Raw genomic sequence first — 22,536 nt, forward strand, 5'->3', positions numbered from 1 at the left:
CTACTCTAACAAGACCACACCTCCTAGTAGTGCCACTCCTTGGACCAAGCATATTCAAACCACCACAGCTTCACAACCTGTAACTCTAGTTCCAGGAGATCTGTGCCCACTTCGGGCCTCTAAGGGTATCTGTATTCACACACACACAAATTTTTAAATTAATCTTATACAACCACACTTTGATTGCCCAAAAATAAATAAATAAATAAATAGATAGATAGATAGATAGATAGATAGATAGATAAATAAATAAACAAAATCCAATGCTTTTTTGGGGGGGGGGGGCTTTTGTGGGGGGTTGTTGTTGTTGTTGTTTTCTGAGACAGGGTTTCTCTGTATAGCCCTGGCTGTCCTGGAACTCACTCTGTAGACCAGGCTGGCCTCAAACTAAGAAATCTATCTGCCTCTGCCTCTGCCTCCCAAGTGCTGGGATTAAAGGCATGCACCACCACTGCCTGACCCAATGCTACTCTTCAAACCTTATTTACATTTCAATTCTGCCAGAGAGTACACAGGTTCAAGCATGGCCTTCCATAGTTGGATGCTTCCCATCCCTTCAGTGTTATATGAATGCATGTGCACACTTCAAGACATTGACACTTTGTAAGTATGCAGGCCAGGTGCTTTGTAGGGTGTACTCAGTTTGAGGGGGATTTGGATTACCCACTCCTGGTAAGATCCCACAGTGGCAACTCTTCTCACAGCATCATACCAAGAAGAATATGCTATCACTTTACCCTGTTACTGATGGTGTTAATATTGATTCTTTAAATAAAGGAGCATCTTTTAGGGGGACTGAAGGAACAGGCCAGTGGTTAAGAGCACTTGCTGTTCCTACAGAGAAGACCTGAATTCAGTTCCAAGCACTAACATGGAAACTCTAACCACCTGTAACTCCAGTTCCAGGAAATACAAAGTCCTCTTCTGGCCTACATGGGTATCTGCATGCACTTGATGTATAGAAACTCAAACAGCCACACATAAATAAAATAAATAAATCTTTTTGTTGATCTTCAAGTCAGGTATTGTAGCTAATACCTTTAACACCAGCATCCTGCAAGTTCAGGGCCAGTCTGGTCTACATAGAGAGTTCTAGACAGGTCAGGACTACACAGTAAAAACCTGTCTCAAAAAAAAATTATATATATATACATATATATATATAGCCAGTCAGTGGTGGTACATGCCTTTAATCCCAGCACTTGGGCAGCAGAGGCACGTGGATTTCTGAGTTTGAGGCCAGCCTGGTCTACAGAGTGAGTTCCAGGACAGCCAGGGCTACACAGAGAAACCCTGTCTCAATAAATAAATAAATAAATAGATAGATAGATAAATAAATAAATAACAAACCCGCTTCCAGTGGATTCGCTGTTACACTTCTTTTCTTTTTCAGATAACATGTATCTTACTGAGAACCAATATGAGATTATGCATCTGTTACTCTTCCAGTGTACACTCAGGGACATTAGTGTCTGTCTTAGTCAGGGTTTCTATTCCGCACAAACATCAGGACCAAGAAGCAAGTTGGGGAGGAAAGGGTTTATTCAGCTTACATTTCCACATTGCTGTTCATCACCAAAGGAAGTCAGGACTGGAACTCAAGCAGAGCAGGAAGCAGGAGCTGATGCAGAGGCCATGGAGGGATGTTCCTTACTGGCTTGCTTCCCCTGGGTTCTCAGCTTGCTCTCTTATAGAACCCAAGACTAACAGCCCAGGGATGACTTTACCCACAAAGGGCCCTCCCCACTTGATCACTAATTGAGAAAATGCCTTACAGCTGGATCTTGTGGAGGCATTTCCTCAACTGAAACTCCTTTCTCTGTGATAACTCCAGCTTGGGTCAAGTTGACACAAAACTAGCCAGTACAATGTCTTTGACCATTCCCAACTGAATAGGTTAGTATGATTAACAAAGGGTGCTTGTTTAATCCCATCATTTTTCTCCATTTATTAGTTGGATTTATTCATTAAGGAAGCAGTGATACAAGAATATTAGAGTGTTAAAAAAAAAACAAACAAACCAGGCAGTGGTGGCACATGCCTTTAATCCCAGCCCTTAGTAGGCAGAAGCAGGCAGATTTCTGAGTTCGAGGCCAGCCTGGTCTACAGAGTGAGTTCCAGGACAGCCAGGGCTACACAGAGAAACCCTGTGTCCAAAAACAAAACAAAACAAAACAAAACAACAACAACAACAAAAGAATATTGGAGAGTCTGCGTTTCAAGATGGCCTTTCTCTCCTCTAAGGAAGGCTTTAACTCAGGAGTTAGAGTAGAAAGGTTCTGGTTTCCTGAATTTACAGAATAAAATTCTTGGGCCACAGATGGTATCTTGGTCACCCTAACCACAGCAACTCTTTTTTTTTTTTTTTCAATTTATTTATTTTATTTATGTGAGTGCACTGTAGCTATCTTCAGACGCACCAGAAGAGGGCATCAGATCTCATTACAGATAGTTGTGAGCCACCATGTGGTTGCTGGGATTTGAACTCAGGACCTTCAGAAGAGGAGTCAGTGCTCTTAACCGCTGAGCCATCTCTCCAGCTCCCACAGCAACTCTTATGAAGAAAAACATTTAATTGGGTGGCTTGCTTTAGTTTCAGAAGATTGATCCATTGTTGCCATGGCAGAGAGCACGGTGGCAGGCATAACAAGCATGGAGCTGGAGAAGGAGCTGAGAGCCACATCCTGATCTTCAGTCAAAGCCCATCCCCAGGGACACACTTCCTCCAACAAGACCACAGCTCCTGATCCTTTTTGTCCTTTCAAGTAGTGCCGCCTCCTGGTAAACAAGCATTCAAATATGGGGCTAAGCCAGGGCCATTCTTATTCACAGGCGGGCACTTAAGAGGCTAGATGGGGAAAACTCCCCTATAGCAGGAGTGGGTCCTAGGAAACGGGGTGCCATCAAGCTCTAGCGCAGGGTCTTACAGAGTTATGACACACAGAGAGAGGAGGTCAGTCCAGTTGGCCAAAGCACGAGGTGTGCAGGTGCCTCCCCTCAGTTTCATTCATACACTCAGTTCAGACTCCAGGAAGAGGTGATCAGTTAGGAGAAGATTTAGCAAGCAAGCAAGTACATTCATCACGGAACAGCTTTGAGCTCCCAGCCCTACCCAGCCTGATTGTTTCCTCAGCATCTTCCCTTCTCACCATCATTGGCTTGCTTAGTTAGTAGGCTCCGTCAAGCCCACTTAATTCAGTGCTAATACAGTAATACTCCTTAAACAAGATTTCCATTCCTGGGGTCGCAGATACCCTGGAACAACCTTAATTTGAAAGTATTAAGTGGGGAAAAAAAAGTATGTGTATATGTGTGCTACATCCCCAGTCCACTAAATGCTTTCATTTTTAAGATTTATTTTTATTATTTTTTATTTACATGTATCTCTATTTGAGGAAGTAGGAGGCATTGGATCCTCATGAAGCTGAAGAAGTTATGGGCCATCCATTGTGAACACAGGGAAGTGAACTCGGGTCCCCTGGAAGGGCAGTACATGCTCTTAACCACTGAGCCATTGTTCCAGCCCAGGCTAACTACCTTTTATAAATATAAGGTCAACCTCATATTTTTTTTTTCTTTTTAAACCACCATGTGGTTGGGGGATTTGAACTCAGGACCTTCAGAAGAGCAGTCGGTGCTCTTAACCACTGAGCCATTGTTCCAGCCCAGGCTAACTACCTTTTAATGTCATGGAATTTGCTACCACAGGCCAAAAGGAAAGCAGTGGGATGGCAGCCCTCTGCTGTTGTACTGCCCACTTGCTATTTATTTCTTTGTAGTTACTTTTTACATAGGCAAAGTACTTCTGGGAAAAAAGGAAAAGGGGATTCTTTATCTTCCCTCTGATGCTTCAAGTCATCAAAACACATCTTGTAGACTGGAGTAATCTCAACTATGGCCTGGTTTATGGAAAAGGCAGGTATTTTGCTCTGAGATGGAATAGTGGAAATTAAAGGGTATTAAATTGGTCTCTGGACCAATGATCTAGACTCAGCCCTGAGATTTGTGTTCTCCCCATCCCAACCCCTTTCCCTTTCTCCCTCTTGCTTTGGGCCCTGCTCGATCCGTCCCCCAGTTCGCTCCGGTCTATAGGGTTGTTTGTTTGTTTCTCATTATGAATGGTTGTGAGCCACCATGTGGTTGCTGGGATTTGAACTCATGATCTCCGGAAGAGCAGTCAGTGCTCTTAACCACTGAGCCATCTCATCAGCCCCCTGGATTTGTGTCTTTAATTAGCAATGACAGTCCAGCTATCCAGCACTGAATTCATTCCTTGAGGACAAATGGTGGCTATTCATCGTCCTTAGGGAACTCATTGCTACCCACTTGGGCATGAGATCCTTTTCCACATGGCTCCTGGGCCCAAGCATAGAAGGACAAGGTGGAGAGGCAGAGCTAGGCACAGGGAGCCTTGTCACTGCAGAGATTCTGAAGGTCATGCGGTAGCTGGGGAGAGTGCTAGGATGAAAAGAGGTGTAATAGAAGCTAAATAGTTTATCCAGGCACCTGGCACAATCTGGAAATGATGAGCAGAGGCTGAAGCCTCTATGCAGAGGGCTCTGAGCTGTTGCTGTTTGAGCAATGTACCTACTGTGTGTGCATTCAGGAAGCAGAGAGAGCTTTGGGGTTCTGTTCTCTGGATAACTGACTGGTCATGAGCCAGAATTGTCAACCTTCAGTCAGAAGGGCAAGAAAACTAAAGCTGCCTCCTGAAATTCAGGTGTCCAGAGACTATGGTCAACATCCAAACCTACAGGCAGACCTTAATAAGGGCAGCGTGCCATGTTAAATGTTCCCCCACACGTATAGCCTTTTCTTCTGGCTAATTTTATTTTAAAACTATCCTATGATCACTGTTTGCGCAACTAGCTTGTGATGATGCCCCGTGGCCTCAGTTTTAGATTTGGGAAGTTTCTATCACTTCTTTGATTTTTCTCTTTCTTTTGTTTTGTTTGTAGAAATATTTATTTATTTTATGCATATGAGTACACTGTCTTCAGACACACCAGAAAAGGGCATCGGATCCCATTAAAGATGATAGTGAACCACTGTGTGGTTGCTGGGAATTGAACTCAAGACCTTTGGAAGAGCAGTCAGTGTTCTTAACAGCTGAGCCATCTCTCCAGCCTCCAATTTTCTTCCTTTCTTTTCTCTCTGGTTCACAAAGAGTTAATGAGTTCCAATCCTTTTTCCCTGGGCAGTAAGAGGTCATTGAGGTCTTCCCACTCTTTGGGAACTAGGTGAGTCCGACTTCACTTTTTTCTGTAAGGTTTCATCAGAGCACTCCAGAGCACCTCCCAGGTCTTGCTCAGAGGCTCTGACTCTCCTGTTTCATCTACATGGGACTTGTCAAGGTTTTCATACATCCTCAGTTAAGTCTGTTTACTTTCCTGCCGCGGCGTTGGCAATCACCCAGGGTCACTCTGGCTGCGAGTCCCGCGGGACACCCCCCCCACCCCCCCGCAACGCAAAAGGGCGAAAGGGTGGGAGTGACACACAGCGGGCTGGGCGCTTAGGCCTCGACCTCCCCCCCGGGCGCTTCTCTTGCCCACCGACCAGCCGGCCATCCTCTTTGCCTCTTTCTTTTGTTTTAATCAGTAATAATGATGATGCTAGGGAGCACTCGAGTGCCTGGATTATATGTGGAAGTCAGAGGATACTTTTCAGAAGTCCATTCTTTCCTTACAGGCAGGTACCTGATAGAACATCAGGCTTGCCTTTACCCACTGAGACATCTTGCTGACCTTTTTCCAATGCTGTCGGTTTAGAAGTAAAAGTTTATCTCTATAGGCTGCCCAGGCTGGCCTCAAAGTCCTAGGCTCAAGAAATCCTCTTGCCTCAGGATCTCAAGTAGCTACAGGAATGTACCACTATACCTAGCTCTCTAAATGTCTTTTTTCTTTTCTTTTCTTTTTTTTTTTTTTTCTTTTTTGAAACAGGGTTTCTCTGTGTAGCCCTGGCTGTCCTGGAACTCATTCTGTAGACCAGGCTGGCCTCAAACTCAGAAACCCACCTGCCTCTATGTCTTTTTTCATATTCTACTTATTTTCATGTTATGTCTATGTATGCTTTGCCTGCATACAGATTTTCATACCACCTGAGTGCAGCGTCTTCAGAGGCCAGAAGAGGGAACTGGATCCTCCCTCCCCCAGGAACCAAAATTACACATATTGTGAGCTAAGGGTGGTGTTAGGAGCTAAACTCATGCCCTCTGGAAGAGCAGCCCACGTTCATAACCACTGTAGCTCTCTAGTTTTAATAACAACAATAACGATAATAATCAAATAAAAATTCATTCTCCTTTCTCAGCTTCTCAGATTGCTTTTATCTTAAGTTCAAGGTTATCCCATAGTCATTGAAGCCTCATCTGGGGCTTTTCCTCTGTACATTTCATTTAGGTGGTGTCTTTGCAGGGTCTTAAGGAGATCTCCTCTTTGGTATCTTATTGGCTGCTTATTTTATCCAGGTATCCCAGGCATTATTATAGCTTTCATTCCTAGAAATTGGATTTGTGTCTCTCTATGATATTTTGATACCTTTATTGATGAACAACTGAAATATCTCAAATTGTCATGTATTAAAGTATTAGGTTTGGTGGAGTCTTGATTTATGTCAACCCAACCAACAACTACAATCAATATGGTGAATGTATTCTTTACGTCCCATGAAGCCGAAGGAGGACTCTGTGAGGTCAGCGCTCATCTCCCACCTTCTGTTGCCAAATTCCACAGAGCCATGCTAGGATGCTCACAGCAGAGAAGCTTCACCCACATGCTTCTGAGGAGGAGCTTGTTCAGAGTGCCTCGGCCTTCTGGACTCCACCACCGATTCCCCTTCCAGCAAAGCAAGTGCCAGCAGGCACCTCATCACAAGAAGCACCGGAGTCATGTTTTAAAGAGCAGGCCTTTCCACCCTTACCTGCATCTGTACTGCTCTTCCCCAACCAACACACCACCACTCACTACAACATGGCTTTATTATTTTCTGCTGCCCTCCCAGCCAGAGTATCAGCTGCTGAGGCTCAAGTACCCTTGACTTTGTTCTCTTGTTAGTGCCCAGCACCTTGCCCAGTGCCTGCTATACCCTGTGCTTTCCATAAGGACTGTTTCAGCGAATAAATGAACGAGTGTATGTTCAGTGATCCAAGAATGATAGTACTGTGGTCAAGAACAGGCTGAGGAGCTGAAGAGATGGCTGCAGGTTAAGAGAATACTACTCTTCCAAAGGACCTGAGTTCAGTTCCCAGCATTCACACTGTACAGTTCATGACTGTCTATAGTCCATCTCCAGGAAATCTGGTGTATTCCTTTGGCTTCTATGAGCATGTGCACACACACCAACAGTTAAAGAAATAGAGGCCATGAATTTGAGAGAAATAAATGGAAAGGGTTGAAAAGAGGGAACATGATCTAATTATATTTATATATAAGAATTAATAGTAGTGCATGATTTTAATCTCAGTGTTCAGGAGGCAGAAGCAGGAGGATTTCTGTGAATTTCAGGCAAGCCTTGTCTACATAATGAGTTCCAGGACAGCCAGGGCTGCTTCCTCCACCCATCCCTCCCGCCAAAACTGCCTACCTCCTGTGACTTTGACAAAGCAAAACAGAAGAGAAATTCCTCCCTAGAGCAGATGAAGGCTGGGTCTTTTCAGTGAGGAGGGCACCAGCTTCTGGTTGCCCTGATGGAGTGAGCACTGTTCACACAGAAGGCTATTATATACTTACACTATGCTACAAAAACAGAGTCTTTATATTAAACCAGGCTCTGGAAATTGTAAATGCTATTGATTTATTGAGTTCTCCTCAATAAATCAGAAGAAACTGTTTTCTCCTGTTTCTTAGAGAAAGAGTAACTTATTTATTTCCATTTTGTGTGTTTTTAGGGGACATTCCTGTGGCAGTCAAACTTGCATGAATCAGTTCTCTCTTTCCACCATGTAAATTTCCGGTGTCAAACACATACCCAGAGATTTGGTGTAAAATATTTTAACCCACTGAACCAATTCACCAGTCCTCTTAACACTTAAACAAAAATTGGTGTGAGCGGTGTAATAATTTGGTGAGAAAACAGCTTGTCTTACAAGTGTATGGTCTTCCACTTCACCTGGGCTACTCTCCAGATGTAAATGCTAAATTACAAATAAATACGGCTATTAACCCTTATCGCTCTGAGTCCGGCAAAGAACAGATTGTCTTGAAATAAACAGCATAACATTCTGTCTTAAATACAAAAGATTTAGGGGTAAAAGGAGAACAAGAAGGGCTACTATTAGGTGACCAGAAAGGACCGAGATTGCGGAGAAGGACCCATGAGTTCCTAAAAGAGAATACAAAGCTAATTGTCTAATTTTAAGTCTGTCATGAAATTTTCGAGGTTTGTATAAGCACGTGGTAGATAAGTACATAAAATTGTAACTGACAGTGAACGTATAAAATCCAAAGCCAAGCTCCATTGCTTCAGAACGACTGTTCTAATTGCATAGAAGTTTACGGAGCTGTAAAGACTTTGGGTTGGGGCAGGTGTTTGGCTACATTAATCTAATTGCCTGATATTTTTTATTCGCAATTTCTTTACAGAAAGATATTTTTATTGAAGAATAAACAGGAGACTTTTGAAATTATTTGTTTAGACCGAGAAGAGATTTCTAGACTAAACCTGCAACGGAGGAGTGTATTCTCAAACGGTACCGCGACCGCGCTCAACAAGCAGGTTTATTCGATGCGCTCGACGCTCTTTCGCCGGCGCGGTAGCCCCGCTGCAGTAGGAGTCTGCGCTCTGGGCTCGACTGAGGCGCCCTTGTTGCTCGCGCTTTTCTCTCCTTCTCCAAGATGGCGGCCGTCGGCGGCGCTGAGGCGGGATCCGAGCGAGCCGAGTGAAGGTAGCGGCGAGCGGAGCCCCCACCAGACCCGTCCGGACCCCCACCCCGGGGCGGCAACGGCCCCGCCCGGCCTCCGCCCACCGCTCCGGCCCCCCGACACCGTCCGGGAGGCGCTTCAGGCCCGCCGCGGCCTAGCTCGGGGGCCAAGCCGGGAACTGGAGTAGCGGCTGCAGCCGCCCCGGGGAAGGGGCTCGAGCGGGCCGCAGGAGGAAGGCGGCGGGAGCTGTTCAAACGGGGAAGGCGGGAAAGCTGCGGGGCCGGGAGGGGGCGTGCGGCCGCCCCAGGGACCCGCGGCCCGCGCCGCCCCTCCCCCTGCGCCGCTGTCTGGGCGCTCCGGGGCGCCGGAGGCCGACGGGACGTGGGAACACGGGTCGGGCGGAGCGCGGCATGGGAGCCGGGGCGCGGGCTACCTGGGGCTGTCAGGAAGAGAGGTCCCGGGCCGGCGGGCGGGAGGGCTGGGCGCGCGGTGAGCGGCGAGCGGGAGAGGATGCCCGGAGCTTCCTGCGCTGCGCAGAGCTTTGTTGAACTAGCGGTTGCAGCAGACCTGCCGAGGTTATCACAGCGGGGACCCCGGGAACGGTGGTCTTGGGGACTGTATGGATAAACGATCTCGTATTGTGTGTGTTCTTTGCGTGCGACTCAGTTTGAACATGCCTTCTTAATTGGAGTCATCTCCATACAGGCCCATTTCCCCCTCCACAACCACTACTTGTAGGTTCACTTTAGTTTATATCATATAGCAGACAAGATATGTCTACCACCCACCCACCCCACCCTTGTTTCCAGTACTGGCTGATTCTATACCCTCGTAGCAAAATACATTTTTAAAAACTGCATCCAAAGTAAAGCCTGTTGATTATGGCTTGTCAAAATTTGGATCGCTGAACTCGTGGAACCGAGTATGTTATCAGCCAATCTGTGCAGTGGTCGTGGTTCCAGTTAGCATTGCAGTGAGAAGATTCAGTGCGCCTTTCTGGCTATGGAGATCTCTGCAAGTTGCGAAGCTGGCAGGGGCTGGAGTGCTGCATAGGTGGGTCCTTGGAAAAGGGTGTGGCAAGAACTCCAACAGATCCAAGAAGGAAGGAAACCCACTGAAGTAAGAATTCACCTGTGCTATCCTAGAAGTAGCAACAAAATATCAGAATCTGCCAACAGCTGGATGTGTTTCTTCCTTTGACTGCATGGACTGGCAATCTAAGTTCCTAAAAACAGCCTTGGAGGAAACTCCCGTCTGGAGGAGACAGACCTTCCTTGCCCAGTTTACTGGGTGGATTTTCTTTCTTTTTCAATTCTCCGATCTGTTCTGGGATGATGATAACGATTAGCGATTGCTGGAACTGAGATTACCTCCAAAAACTTAGTTTCTGAAACTTTTTTTATAGTTAACGCTTTGAATTTCCAAAATAACAAAATTCTACCTTTGAAGATTTTAACTTTTTTCATAATTACTTGTTATCCCAAAAGCCTGTGCTGAAGTTTTATTTTCAAGTGGAATTAACAGCCTGCTTCTCCTTTCTTATACCCTGAAGAAAAGCCTTGGAAGAGCCGAGCCACGGTGTTCACGTTTTCTAAGCATTCGCTATCTATAATGGCATAAACAGTATTAAACAATGAATGAGCTTTTCTATGCTGTCATGTTTTTGCACACTAAGACAAACACTAACTGTAAGATTATCCTGCCCCAAGAAGTTGACAGCATAGAATTTTGTAAACTCCAAAATTATGGAATTCAAGAGAATGGGTTTTAGCACCTGTTTTGTGTTTGCTAACATTTGATGTAGTTGTTTTCTGATGTGAAAATCAAACCTAAATTTTTGATCTTCATTAACTCTCCCAATTTACTTTCTACCCCTGAGCCCTCAATTTAATTTGAGACATAGTGTTCATCTAATCTTGTATGAATGCTCCTGAACTCTGCTTTCTTTCACACTGCTGCTTGAGACCTTTTCCCCCTCCCTGGTACTGTCTTTTTCTTGTGAGGCAGCCACCATTTAGGGCCCATCAGTCTGCCCATCCTGGGAATATTCCATAGTATTTCTCAGGTTCTGGGCTGCCCTACATATTGGACTTGTGTTCAGGGTTCACTCACTTTTCCTACAAGCATCTAGTCTTTGTTTGTTTGTTTGTTTGTTTGTTTGTTTTTAAGATTTATTTATTATATGTAAGTACACTGTAGCTGTCTTCAGACACACCAGAAGAGGGTGTCAGATCTCATTATGGATGGTTGTGAGCCACCATGTGGTTGCTGGGATTTGAACTCAGGACCTTCAGAAGAGGAATCAGTGCTCTTAACCACTGAGACATCTCACCAGTCCCTGGTCTTTATTTTAAGAAAGTTCTGGTAGTAGCAGGCGTAGTCCTAATACAGAAAGCCAGCACGTCTGTGTTGACCTGCCTTCAGGAGCATTCCCTAATTTTATGTTTCCAAACCTTTTTAAAATGTACTAATTTTTCACAGCAGTCAAGAAATAACTTTTCACACCTAGTAAAAAGTTCAGCTGGCTTCCAACCCAATAAGACATTGCCTAATTGTATCTTATATTACTTGTAATGTTCTCAAGGGGGAAAGCTGTTTATGAGTCTCTGGCCTGCCATTACTTATGTTTAAAAGTGTATTGGTGTTTGACCAGTGACTGATGGATGTATTATGAGACTAAATAAGGATGTGGTTGGACTGGGGAGGAGCGGGGCATTATTTCTCAGGAATTCTATGCCAAAATTCATCAGGTACGAAAAGCCTGAAACTTCAATCTAAAGTTATTTTACTTAGTGTCAGCTTGTGAAAGCCAAGATCACCTGTATGGCTTTCTAATAAACTCATCATTTTTGAACTAGTGAGAATATTGCCATTGTTTTGTTTGAGAGATTCTCTCTAGCCCTGGAATTCATTATGTAGATCAGGCTGGCCTTGAATTCACAAGATAGCCACTTGTCGATGCCTTCCAAGTGCTGGAATTAAAGGTGTGTGCCACTTGGCAAAATTGTTGTCTTTAAATGAGTGCATATCATTTTCAGTGGCCCACCTTCACTCCCTTTTAAGTTAATATCGAGGGGTTGGAAGTGAAGAACAGTTTCTATTTAAGAAAGTGTAGTAATTAAACACTAAAACAGGAAAAAATGGCCATGTATATCTTGTCACCTTACATTCTTACATGAGGCCTGACCCTACATTTTCTTCATTTCATGAGAAAAGCCCTGTGAGCAACCAGCATGCCAGCTCTTTAAACAATTGGCTTCATGTAGATTTACTTCCCTCCAGCTTCCCTTACCTTGAACAAATTCCTTCATTTCACATTTTGTAATTCTCAGACTTTGAAAATCATAACAGTGCTTTTCTTTGTATTGTCAACTTTGGCCTACCTGTGCATTGTATTTATGTGGCTTTTAAAGAAACATTTGTTGTTTTGTTTTGAGACAGGGTCTCACTTGGGAGCCCTGGCTGGCCTGGAACTCATGTAGAGCAGACTGGCCTGAGATTTACAGAGAACCACATGCCCCTGACATGCTGACTCCTGTGTGCTGGGACTAAGGGTATTCACCAGCAAGCCTCACTAAATTAAAACTCTTAACCATTAAGTCATGAAAATTTCCCGTTAATCAGCTCGTGTTTTCTTTCCCACAAACTCTGTGCTTCTGTTTTCTCCACACCTATCTGAAGGGCGGAATAATGTTACAGAACTGACCTTCAGTCATCCTAAAGTCATTTATTATAGTGAAGGTTAAATTAAATTACCAATTAGATTAACTTCTAAGCACTTGACTGAATGAGAACATTTTCAAATTAGTTATTTCAGATATCCTGCAAAGCAGTGAGTTCTAGGCCAGTCAGAGCTGCTACATAGTAAGACCTTGTCTCAAAAAAGAAAAACTATGCAAATATTTTCTGTCCTTAAGGTGCTTTAAGGATTTACTTTAGAGTGCAATTTATAACTTTATCACCTTCAAAGTCAATCCAGACATTTGAACTTGAATGCTACAAAAGCTTTAAATCAGTGGTTCTCAGCCTTCCTAATGCTATGACGCCCTTTAATGCAGTTGCTCATGTGGCAGTGACACCCAACTATAAAACTATTTTGGTTGCTCCTTTATAACTGTAATTTTGCTACTGTTACGACTGAATATCTGCGTTTTCTGATGGTCTTGGGCAACCCCTGTGAAAGGATTGTTTGACACCCCTGCCTCCAAAGGGATTGCCTGACCTACAGATCGAGAGCCACTGCTTTAAACAATAAAATATTTAGAACTATGTAAGGTGATGAACATTTCTTTAATTCCAGTGTTCAGGAGGCAGCTGTAGGTAGATTTCTGTAAACTCTAGAGCTCTCTGGTCTATAAAGTGAGTTTTAGGCCAGCCAGGGTTATGTAAGGAGACCCTGTCTCAAAAGACAAAACCCAATACTTAGAACTTTTAAATTAGAGTACTTCTAAATTAATTTTTAAAAACCTTAAAATTATAAATTTTATCACCAGTGGATAAATATTTCTTTCTTACTATCCTTTAAAAAGGGCTTGTTAGTGTTGGAAATTTCCATATAGCCAACACATTTGAGAAGTATGCCCGTATTAGTGGTTAATTTAAATAAATTCATAAAGCCCAATAGAATGAAAAGCTTTAAATTATTAGTATCTGTGTGTGTGCTGTTTAACTTACAAGCTCAGCAGACTCATCAGTAGGACTTTGTGGTCTTCCACTATTGGTGTACTCTGTCCTCCTCTGCATCTGGCTTTATCTGTATATCCTGTGACTATGATTGAACCCGGCCTCTGACTTAATGTCAGTTTCTACCCTGTCTCAGTGTTATTAGTCCTGTTAGCATTCCAGAAATTCTCATTAATTTTGGAAGTTTTTTTTTTTTTAATTTAATCTTAAATTTCTTCAAATGTCAACTTTAAGACACGAATTAACTCCAGTTAAGCTTAGCATCCTCCCTGCAAGTTCAACTCGAGTGTATGCACAGAGGGAGGAGCTGACAAGACACTCCTGTGTTCCAGTCAGCCCTTGGATTGCTTGGAATTCCCACCTGGAAGGTTGCTTCTCCACAGTGAGTTCACATTACAGGAAGGTTTTCCTTGTTTGTTTCTCAGACCTGGTCCTGTAGACGGGAAGGAGCCTGGACACAGTGACACAACACATTCTCAAAGGCCCTGCAGGACCACCATGGCTTATGATGACTCCATGAAGAAAGAAGGTATGACCCCTTACTCAGAAGCATTCCAAAGGGCATAACCTCTTCCATCCCTGCAGTCCATGGATGTAGAGACCAAGACTGGGCACACAGCCTAGACCAAGTGATGCTCCAGAGGACTGTGTGAGACACAGCCTCCACATCATCCCCAGACTGAGCCCATGGACATGAAAACCAGAACAGGGGTTCCTACACAAGAGTCTGAAATAAGAGTCTTAGTTTTTGGGGGTGATCCCCACAGCACTCGTAGTCCTTGCCAGCTCCAGTGTGCAGGAGTCTGGGACTGGGAATCTTACACTGGACTCCCACAGAGCAGCTCAGCACACGAATCCTTACCCTTTGCAGCCTTCCCTCGCAAGTCTGTATCTACCTGCCAGATCACTGCTAAGAAACCATGTCTGAGGACGCACACTGGGCATTTGGATAGCATGGAAGCATTGTGTTTTCAGGTTTGAGTCTTGTGTTTGCAGCCAGGTCGTCAGAAGTCGTCTTGGCCCTCTGGGTTTAGCCCTGCATTTCAGTGGACGCACTGAGACGTAACTGTAACTTGGAGATGGGGCTGTTGGCCTTTGGTTGTTGTGCACTTTTGTCATTTCCGTCCCTAAATGAACCTGTGCTTCCCAGATTGCTTTGATGGTGATCACAGCTTTGAGGACATAGGACTTGCAGCTGGCCGAAGCCAACGAGAAAAGAAGCGGTCTTACAAAGACTTCTTAAGGGAAGAGGAAGAAGTCGCCGCGCAGGTCAGGAGCTCTTCCAAGAAGAAGTCAAAGGTCAGTTCCAGATGTCTGTCAAAGCCGGGATCCCAGAAGAATGGCTCCAAACCGTCCCCTCGCCATCTTATTACTCGCCAATTCTTCTCCCTCTTTAACCACAGGACAGTGATTTGTTCTTCTTGGGGACGGACACACACAAGAAGAAGAGGAAGCACTCCCCTGACGATTACTACTATGGAGGTAAGCGAGGGAGTGGGCTGCAGGTGGGGTCTGCACATCTCTGGTTCTTGGAGTCGGGGTAGGGGAAGGGATCCCAGATATTGCTGACTCAGTGGCCTATTTAACAGGACAGTGGTTCTTGTTCTGAGTGCCGATAAACCAGTGTGAAGGAGGAGAGAGGTGGAGGGCTGGTATTTTGGAGGATTCAGCATAGAAGAACAGTCTTCATTTGTGATACACAAGGTACCAGGTTCCTTCTCCCCCCAACCATCCACTTATCTGTGCCATTGCTACTTAGCATCCCTTTGCCAGATGCAGCCCTTGGGCCCTCTACATATCTGTGGGGCATTTCTCAGCCAGCATATATCTACTCACAAAACCTGTTTTCTTAGCTATGCTCTATGTGTAGCTGACGAGACTAACCTCACTAGAATGAGTTTGTCCTCAGCACAAGAACCAGTGACACTCTGTCTGCAGTCTAATCTAGATTGGAACTACCCTTAATCTCACAGCTCTATCCTAAATATGTTCTCTGTCTCTTGTGAAGACTCAGGGAAGAGAATCAGCTCTAGGGGCAAGAATGGTCTGCAGGGCCAAAGGCTGAATCTACTAAGGCAAGAAGTACATGGGGGTTCTCTCTGAATGTTAGGAGCCAAAGTGTCTCCCCTCAGAATCACTCCTGTTAGCCTTTTCCTCATGGCAGTTGGGTTTTGGTGAGAGGGGGCACTTGCTACAAGTTACTTCCTGTCCTATTGACAGTACTTCTTGGTTATTTCTAGACATTTCGACTTTGGAATCATCACAGAAGAAAAAGAAGAAGTCTAGCCCACAGTCTCCGGACACAGCAATGGACCTGTTGAAAGCTATCACCTCCCCACTGGCAGCGGGTGCCAAGTCCTCTAAGAAGGCAGGGGAGAAATCCTCCAGCTCTTCAAGCCATCCAGAGAGCAGGAAGGAGCACCACAAGAAGAAGGGCAATGGCAGCAGTGGAGAGCTCTCCCTGGATGACAGCAATGCCCACAAATCCAAAAAGATGAAGCCACTCTATGTGAACACAGAGACACTGACTCTTCGTGAGCCAGATGGCTTAAAGATGAAACTCATTCTCTCACCAAAGGAGAAGGGAAGCAGCTCAGTGGAAGAGGAGGCTTTTCAGTACCCTGCCCAACAAGCTTCGCTGAAGAAGCCCTCGAAGAAACTAGCTCGGGACGAGCAAGGTGCTTTACTCCTAGGGCACGAGCTACAGAGCCTCCTGAAAACGGCCCGGAAGAAGCACAAGTCATCCTCAGACTCACACTCCTCTCCTGGCCCAGAAGGCTGTGGGTCTGACGTCTCCCAGCTTCCAGAACCCCACAGTGCCAATCTCGACATCACAGGGCTTGACCCAATTCTAGTAGAGTCCGAATCGTCCTCAGCTGGGGAGCTGGAGGCCGGGGAGCTGGTGATAGATGACTCTTACAGGGAGATCAAGAAGAAGAAGAAGTCAAAAAAGAGCAAAAAGAAGAAGGACAAAGACAGACACAAGGAGAAGCGGCACTCCCGGACCAAGAGAAGCTCTGCCAGAGAGCACGGTACTGCTCGGGAGCACGGGCTGATACCTGGCCCTGCCTCCAGTGTCCCCACCCTGCCACTTCCTGCTCTACACACAGATGGACACGGGGAGAAGAAAAAGAAAAGGGAAGACAAAGACAGAGACAGAGAGAGGGGAGAAAAGGTAAGGAGAAGGTCTTGATGAAACAAGACCTTTCTGAGGAACCTGTTCTTGCCACCATTGAGCTGATGGGATAGCACAGGGCATAAAGTATTACCAGTGGCCAGATTTGCCTAGGGAAAAGGGATGGCAGTCTAATCATTCCTGGCTTCTCTTAATTGAGCTGTTCTCCTAGCCTGTTGATCAAAGGATTAAGAACACCATGATTCTTAGACATCATAGGAAAGGTCCCTTTTGGGTCATCTTGGAGGAGATTTTCTAAACTAGTAGTAACTAACTGATCAAGTAAATAAAATGAGCTCACGTCTTTGTCTTGACTGGTGTGGGTTAAGACAGTCCTTCATCTTCTTCTTGTGTCTAATTGCCCTATCAGTGTTTGAGTGCTTACTATGTGATGAGCTGCAAAGATCAACCGGGGACAGTTCTTTTTCATTTATATGTACTTTGATGTGTCTGACTCGTGCGTGTCAGAAGAAAGCCTCAGCCCTCTGGAACTGAGATTACCCATGGTTGTGAGCAGCCATGTGGATATTGGGAACTGACCCTGTGTTCTCTGTAAGAGCAGCCTGTGTTCTTAATAGCTGAGCGTCATTCCAACCCAAAGACCCAGTTCTTGACCTTAGAGAGCTCCTTGTCCATTGGAGAGATGGTTGTGAGAGATCAGTCACCTCACCACCTGAGAAGGGCTCCAACAGATGTATTTTAGGGTCAGGTAAAGACAGTCTGATTTTGTTACCAAATTGATACCTATTTTCATGGGAAATTTACAAACTCAGAGCTGGGGTAGTGGCCCATTCATGACACTCCCAACACTTCAGAGGCTGAGGCAGGAAGAAGAAAAGTTCAAAACCAGTGTAGGTAAGACTCCAAGAAAAAAAGAAAAAAGAAATGTATAAACTCAGAAATAAATCAATTGAATATACTATAAATGTATTCCATGAATGAACTACTAGAGCCTTAAAGGAAAAATGTATAATTTTTTCCCTCAACAATAGAAAATACAAATAATTTTGTTGCCTAAAACCAACCATTCCATTCTCTTCCTTTGTTTATATTTTTACAAAGTAAAATATATAAAATCTGAAAGAAAAGCTACTAAGAAAAATGATAACCAACTATATTTAGAATGTCAGTACCATCGTAGTATAAGCCTGGAACCCCAGGCTCTAGGAAACTGAGGTAGGGGAGTTACAATTTATGCCCAGCATCTGCTACAAAGTAAGACTCTGTTTTAAAAAGAGAGAGAGAGAGAAAAGGCAGATGTGAAGCTGGGCATGGTGGCGCACGCCTTTAATCCCAGCACTCGGGAGGCAGAGGCAGGCAGATTTCTGAGTTCGAGGCCAGCCTGGTCTACAGAGTGAGTTCCAGGACAGCCAGGGCTACACAGAGAAACCCTATCTCAAAAAACCGAAAAACCAAAAAAAAAAAAAAAAAAAAGTGCCTGGGTATGGGTATAAAAGCTATACGTTGGATACAAGAGTCATTATAAGCACAGACAACATTTGGATATAGCAGGTTTTCATTTGTTCATTTACAAATTATTTCATGAAATCCAGGTGAATACTCTGTGAGTCTATTATTAGCCCTGCTTATGATAGGAGTAGTAGGCTGCAGAGATGGCTCAGCGGTTAAGAGTACTGACTGCTCTTCCAAAGGTCCTGATTTCAAATCCGAACAACCACATGGTGGCTCACAACCATCTGTAATGAGATGTGATGCCCTCTTCTGAAGTGTCTGAAGACAGCTACAGTGTACTTACATATAATAAGTATAATAAAGAAATAAATTTTTAGCCAGGCAGTGCTTGCGCATGCCTTTAATCCCAGCACTTGAGAGACAGAGGCTGGCGGAATTCTGAGTTCATGGCCAGCCTGGTCTACAAAGTGAGTTCCAGGACAACCAGGGCTACACAGAGAAAACCTGTCTCAAAAAACCAAAAAAAAAAAAAAAAAAAAAAAAAAAAAATAGAGTTCTCAGTTGACATTTTGCTTTTTTGTTTTTGGTTTGGGGTTGGGATTTTAAGATGGGAACTGGTCGTTTATCCTTCGCTGGCCTTGCACTTCAGATGGTACTTCTACCTCTCCCTCAAGAGTGCTGGGATTACATGTGTGCACCATCATGGCCAGCTTCAACTTGGGTATTTATTAACTTGAGTTGAACGTTCACTTATTTGGGGGGGGGGTGTTTTTTTTTTTTGGGGGTTTGGGGTTTTTTTTTTTTTTTTCTAGACAGGGTTTCTCTGTGTAGCTCTGGTTGTCCTGGAACTCACTCTGTAGACCAGGCTGGCCTTGAACTCAGAAATCCGCCTGCCTCTGCCTCCCGAGTGCTGGGATTAAAGGCATGCACCACCACCGCCCTGCTATGTTAGACAACTTTTATAACTTGCCCAGAGTAACAGTATTCAGCCTAGGGCTGCTGAGGATTAAATGCATGTAAACTCACTTAGGGCCTGCCTCAGCCACTGCTGCGTGTTAGATGTTTTAAAGGGAAGCAGCCATCCCTGACAACTTTTAGGTGCCTTAGGAACTACTCTCTCAAGGCCATTTCCAGTCTCAGCAGCTCCTGAATTCCTGCTGGTGTCTGTAAACATGGGTTTTCTGGGATTTTTGTGATAAAAATCAAAATAAGTAAGTGTCACATGTTTCATTCCCAAAACTTCAGGTTCAGTCCCTAGCACTGTGAAAGATACTTACAAGAGAACTAGGAACCTTTGGGAATTTTGTTTTTGCTTTAGGTAGCTTTCAATAAATGGTAGTTGTTAAAATCATCACCTAGTCGGGGAGTGATCTATATAACCCAGAATTTGGGAGACTAGTTGAAACTGGAGTAAAACTAAATGGTATATGTGCAGTAAGAAAAATGTATGAATGGGAAAGAAGAGGTGCCATGAGCCTGTTTCGTACTTGTATACCAGAGGGAAGAAGGGAAATTATGGCTGACTTTGAGACCTGCTTTCTATGAAATAGACACATTATATAATAATATCTTGATTTTCACTTAAAATTAATCCCACCACTGGGATAGAAGTTTTCCTTTTAAAAGCTTTTATTTTAGTCATTTATTTATTTGTGTGTGTGTGTGTGTGTATGTGTAAAGGGTTGCTTAGGCATTGCTTGTTGATTTACTGAAAAAGTAAACTTGATGATACAGTTAGACCTAGGACAATGCTGTATAAGTTCTCCTTCTAGCTAAACCAAGGCTGAATAACAAGAATAAATTGTAAGAATTAGTATCTGTTGAGTTCTTGCCTGTGTCAGGCTTCCCAAGGCATTTTATCTATCAGTCATCAATCATAATTGATCAGTACTTCACTTCACAAAAGTAAGAAGCTGGGAAGCAGTGTGGAGCCAGACTTCAGCACAGATCCTTTAACTCTCTGTACCTAAATCTTTCCACTTACACATAAAGCGTTTATACCTGGCTACTGAGCACCATGTTAGGGTTTTGTTTGTTTGTTTGTTTGTTTTTGGTTTTGTTTCTGGGTTGTTTTTTTTGTGTGTGTGTTTTTTTTGAGACAGGGTTTCTCTGTGCAGCCCTGGCTGTCCTGGAACTCACTTTGTAGACCAGGCTGGCCTTGAACTCAGAAATCCTCCTGCCTCTGCCTCCCGAGTGCTGGGATTAAAGGCATGCGCCACCACACCCGCCTCCATGTTAGTTTTTGTTCCAGCCGCCAGCAGCTCGCAACATGAACGGTTCGACTGAGAAGGCCACTCGAGCTGTAAGAGAGAAATCTAGACGGGGCGAAAGAAGAAACGGAGCTAAGACAAATTCATTCTGATCAAAGCTCCAATTTTATTGTTGTGACACTAGTTATAAAGGAAGGGGGAGGGGACCCGACTCCCGCCGAATAATCTCTGGTCCAGTAGAAAGGTGCACGTGTGTGGCTCCGCAGGTTCTAGCAGTGGGTGTGGCAGAACGAATGAGCAGGAAGCTCCACCCCTGAGCAAGCAGGCTGGGGGAGGGGAGACTACAAGTTTTAATGTTGCATTCTGTTGTTTTCTTGTGCTAGGGAACAAAAAACTCAAAGCCTTGTGCAAATTAGACAAACATCCTACCACTGACTTACATCCCCAATCTTTGTTTTTTTGTTTTGTTTTATTTGTTTGTTTGTTTGGTTGGTTTTAATCTATAACCTAAGCTGGCCTTGAATTTATGGTCCTCCATGTCAACCTTCAAAAGCAAGCACCACTATGTTTCATAGTTCATATTTGACAAAACAAAGTATTTTCTAATTTCCACGAAAACGAAATATCAGACCTATCACGGTGGCACATGTGTGTAATCCCGGTATTTAGTCTGAAGCAAGAAGAGCACAAATTTGAGGCCATACTTAGTTATATAACCATACTTTCAGTGTGGGCACTTGAGCATCCTGCTGTTATATATGTTCTATTGAGGAGTGTAATGTTTTTAATTTAAGACCCAAAGTATAAAGAGTTGCAAAAACTAAAATCTACATGAAAACAGCTTTTAAAACTTTAGACACACTGGGCAGTGGTGGCGCACGCCTTTAATCCCAGCACTTGGGAGACAGAGGCAGGCAGATCTCTGAGTTCAAGGCCAGCCTGGTCTACAGAGTGAGTTCCAGGACAGCCAGGACTATACAGAGAAACCCTGTCTTGGGAAAAAAGAAAAAGAAAAAAACTTTAGGCACTCATTTCACAGACTAAGCACAGAGACTTTTAAAGATCATATGTAACACATATGTATGTGAGGGGATGCATGTGCCATGGCACACATATGTGTAACACATATGTATGTGGGGATGCATGTGCCATGGCACACATGTGTGTAACACATATGTATGTGGGGGTGCATGTGCCATGGCACACATGTGTGTAATACATATGTGTATGGGGGGTGCATGTGCCATGGCACACATGTGTATAACACATATGTATGTGTGGGGATGCATGTACCATGGCACACATGTGGAGTCAGAATACGACTTTCAGGAACTGGTTCTCTCCTTCCACCATGGGTACGGAACTCTAGGTGTCAGACCTGCTGAGACAACTTGTTCCCATGGGTCTGCTTTTATATATCTGATACCTTGCTTGCTTTAGAGGGAACCAAGGTCTGCCATGGATTGTTTGGAGGGGAGCGAGGTATGGATTGAAAGGAAGTAGGGTTGCTGAGAAGCAAAAAAGTAGGTGTTATAATATTTCCAGGAGGTCACAGGAATTCATGAGAGAGTCCTGGTCTGCAGAAGGAATGGGAGGTCCTAGGACCCTCTCCTATTCCTACATAGTTAAAGTAGACCTGGCACCTAGTCCTCAGTTACAGAAGGATGGGGAGACTCACGTGGGATAGTGGTGCTCACTGCACTCTGGCCTCTGCCATGTACTGCTCAGACTCTGCTGTTCATTGAATGTAGTCAATTAATACATTCAGTTGTGTTCAGCACTATATAGAGCCAGGCACTTGCCAGATGCCAAGGACAGAGGAGTAAGACAGTGTCTGCTCTCCCAGGTTTCAGGTCTAGAAAGTTGAAAGTACTAAAAGAGTTGGACCAAAGCCTTAGTGTGAAGACCTAACTAGCCTCCTGTAGTCTTCCTTTCCCTTCAGTGAATTCGAAATCTTAGTCAAGTGAGGTCAGACAAGCAGCAGATTCCTGTGTGGCGCCTGCTTTCCAGTGTTCACAAGCTACCCTGCTGGTCCCAGTCTAGTACTCTGGCTCTCAGTCTCTTCTTTCCAGCATAAAATTTACCTCTGCTCAGCAAAGCTGAAATAGATTCAACTGGTATTTCCTTTCTAGTCAGTTGTTGTATTATTAACGCTACTTCCATCGTTCAACCATAGGTGGTGCAGCGTCCTCACCGC

General features: G+C 44.3%; 1 protein-coding gene across 4 annotated transcripts in view; it reads left to right on the top strand.

Moving 5' to 3' along the window:
• Positions 1-8,781: 8,781 nt before the first annotated feature.
• Hmgxb4 (HMG box domain containing 4) overlaps positions 8,782-22,536 on the top strand; it is a 38,329-nt gene continuing 24,574 nt past the window's right edge. Inside the window, exons 1-6 of one of the 4 annotated variants that reach the window (NM_001316753.1) lie at positions 8,782-8,881; positions 13,967-14,070; positions 14,692-14,840; positions 14,945-15,023; positions 15,131-15,245; positions 15,782-16,716. In NM_001316753.1, the coding sequence (NP_001303682.1) occupies positions 15,850-16,716 (867 nt within the window). In that variant the 5' untranslated portion in view covers positions 8,782-8,881; positions 13,967-14,070; positions 14,692-14,840; ... (1 more) ...; positions 15,131-15,245; positions 15,782-15,849. The remainder of the gene's footprint in view (positions 8,882-13,966; positions 14,071-14,691; positions 14,841-14,944; positions 15,024-15,130; positions 15,246-15,781; positions 16,717-22,536) is intronic. The other 3 variants (NM_178017.2, XM_006531364.2, XM_006531362.4) reach the window with 3 other exon arrangements.

The sequence above is a fragment of the Mus musculus genome, chromosome 8, assembly GCF_000001635.26.
Source record: "Mus musculus strain C57BL/6J chromosome 8, GRCm38.p6 C57BL/6J".
Lineage (NCBI taxonomy): Eukaryota > Metazoa > Chordata > Mammalia > Rodentia > Muridae > Mus > Mus musculus.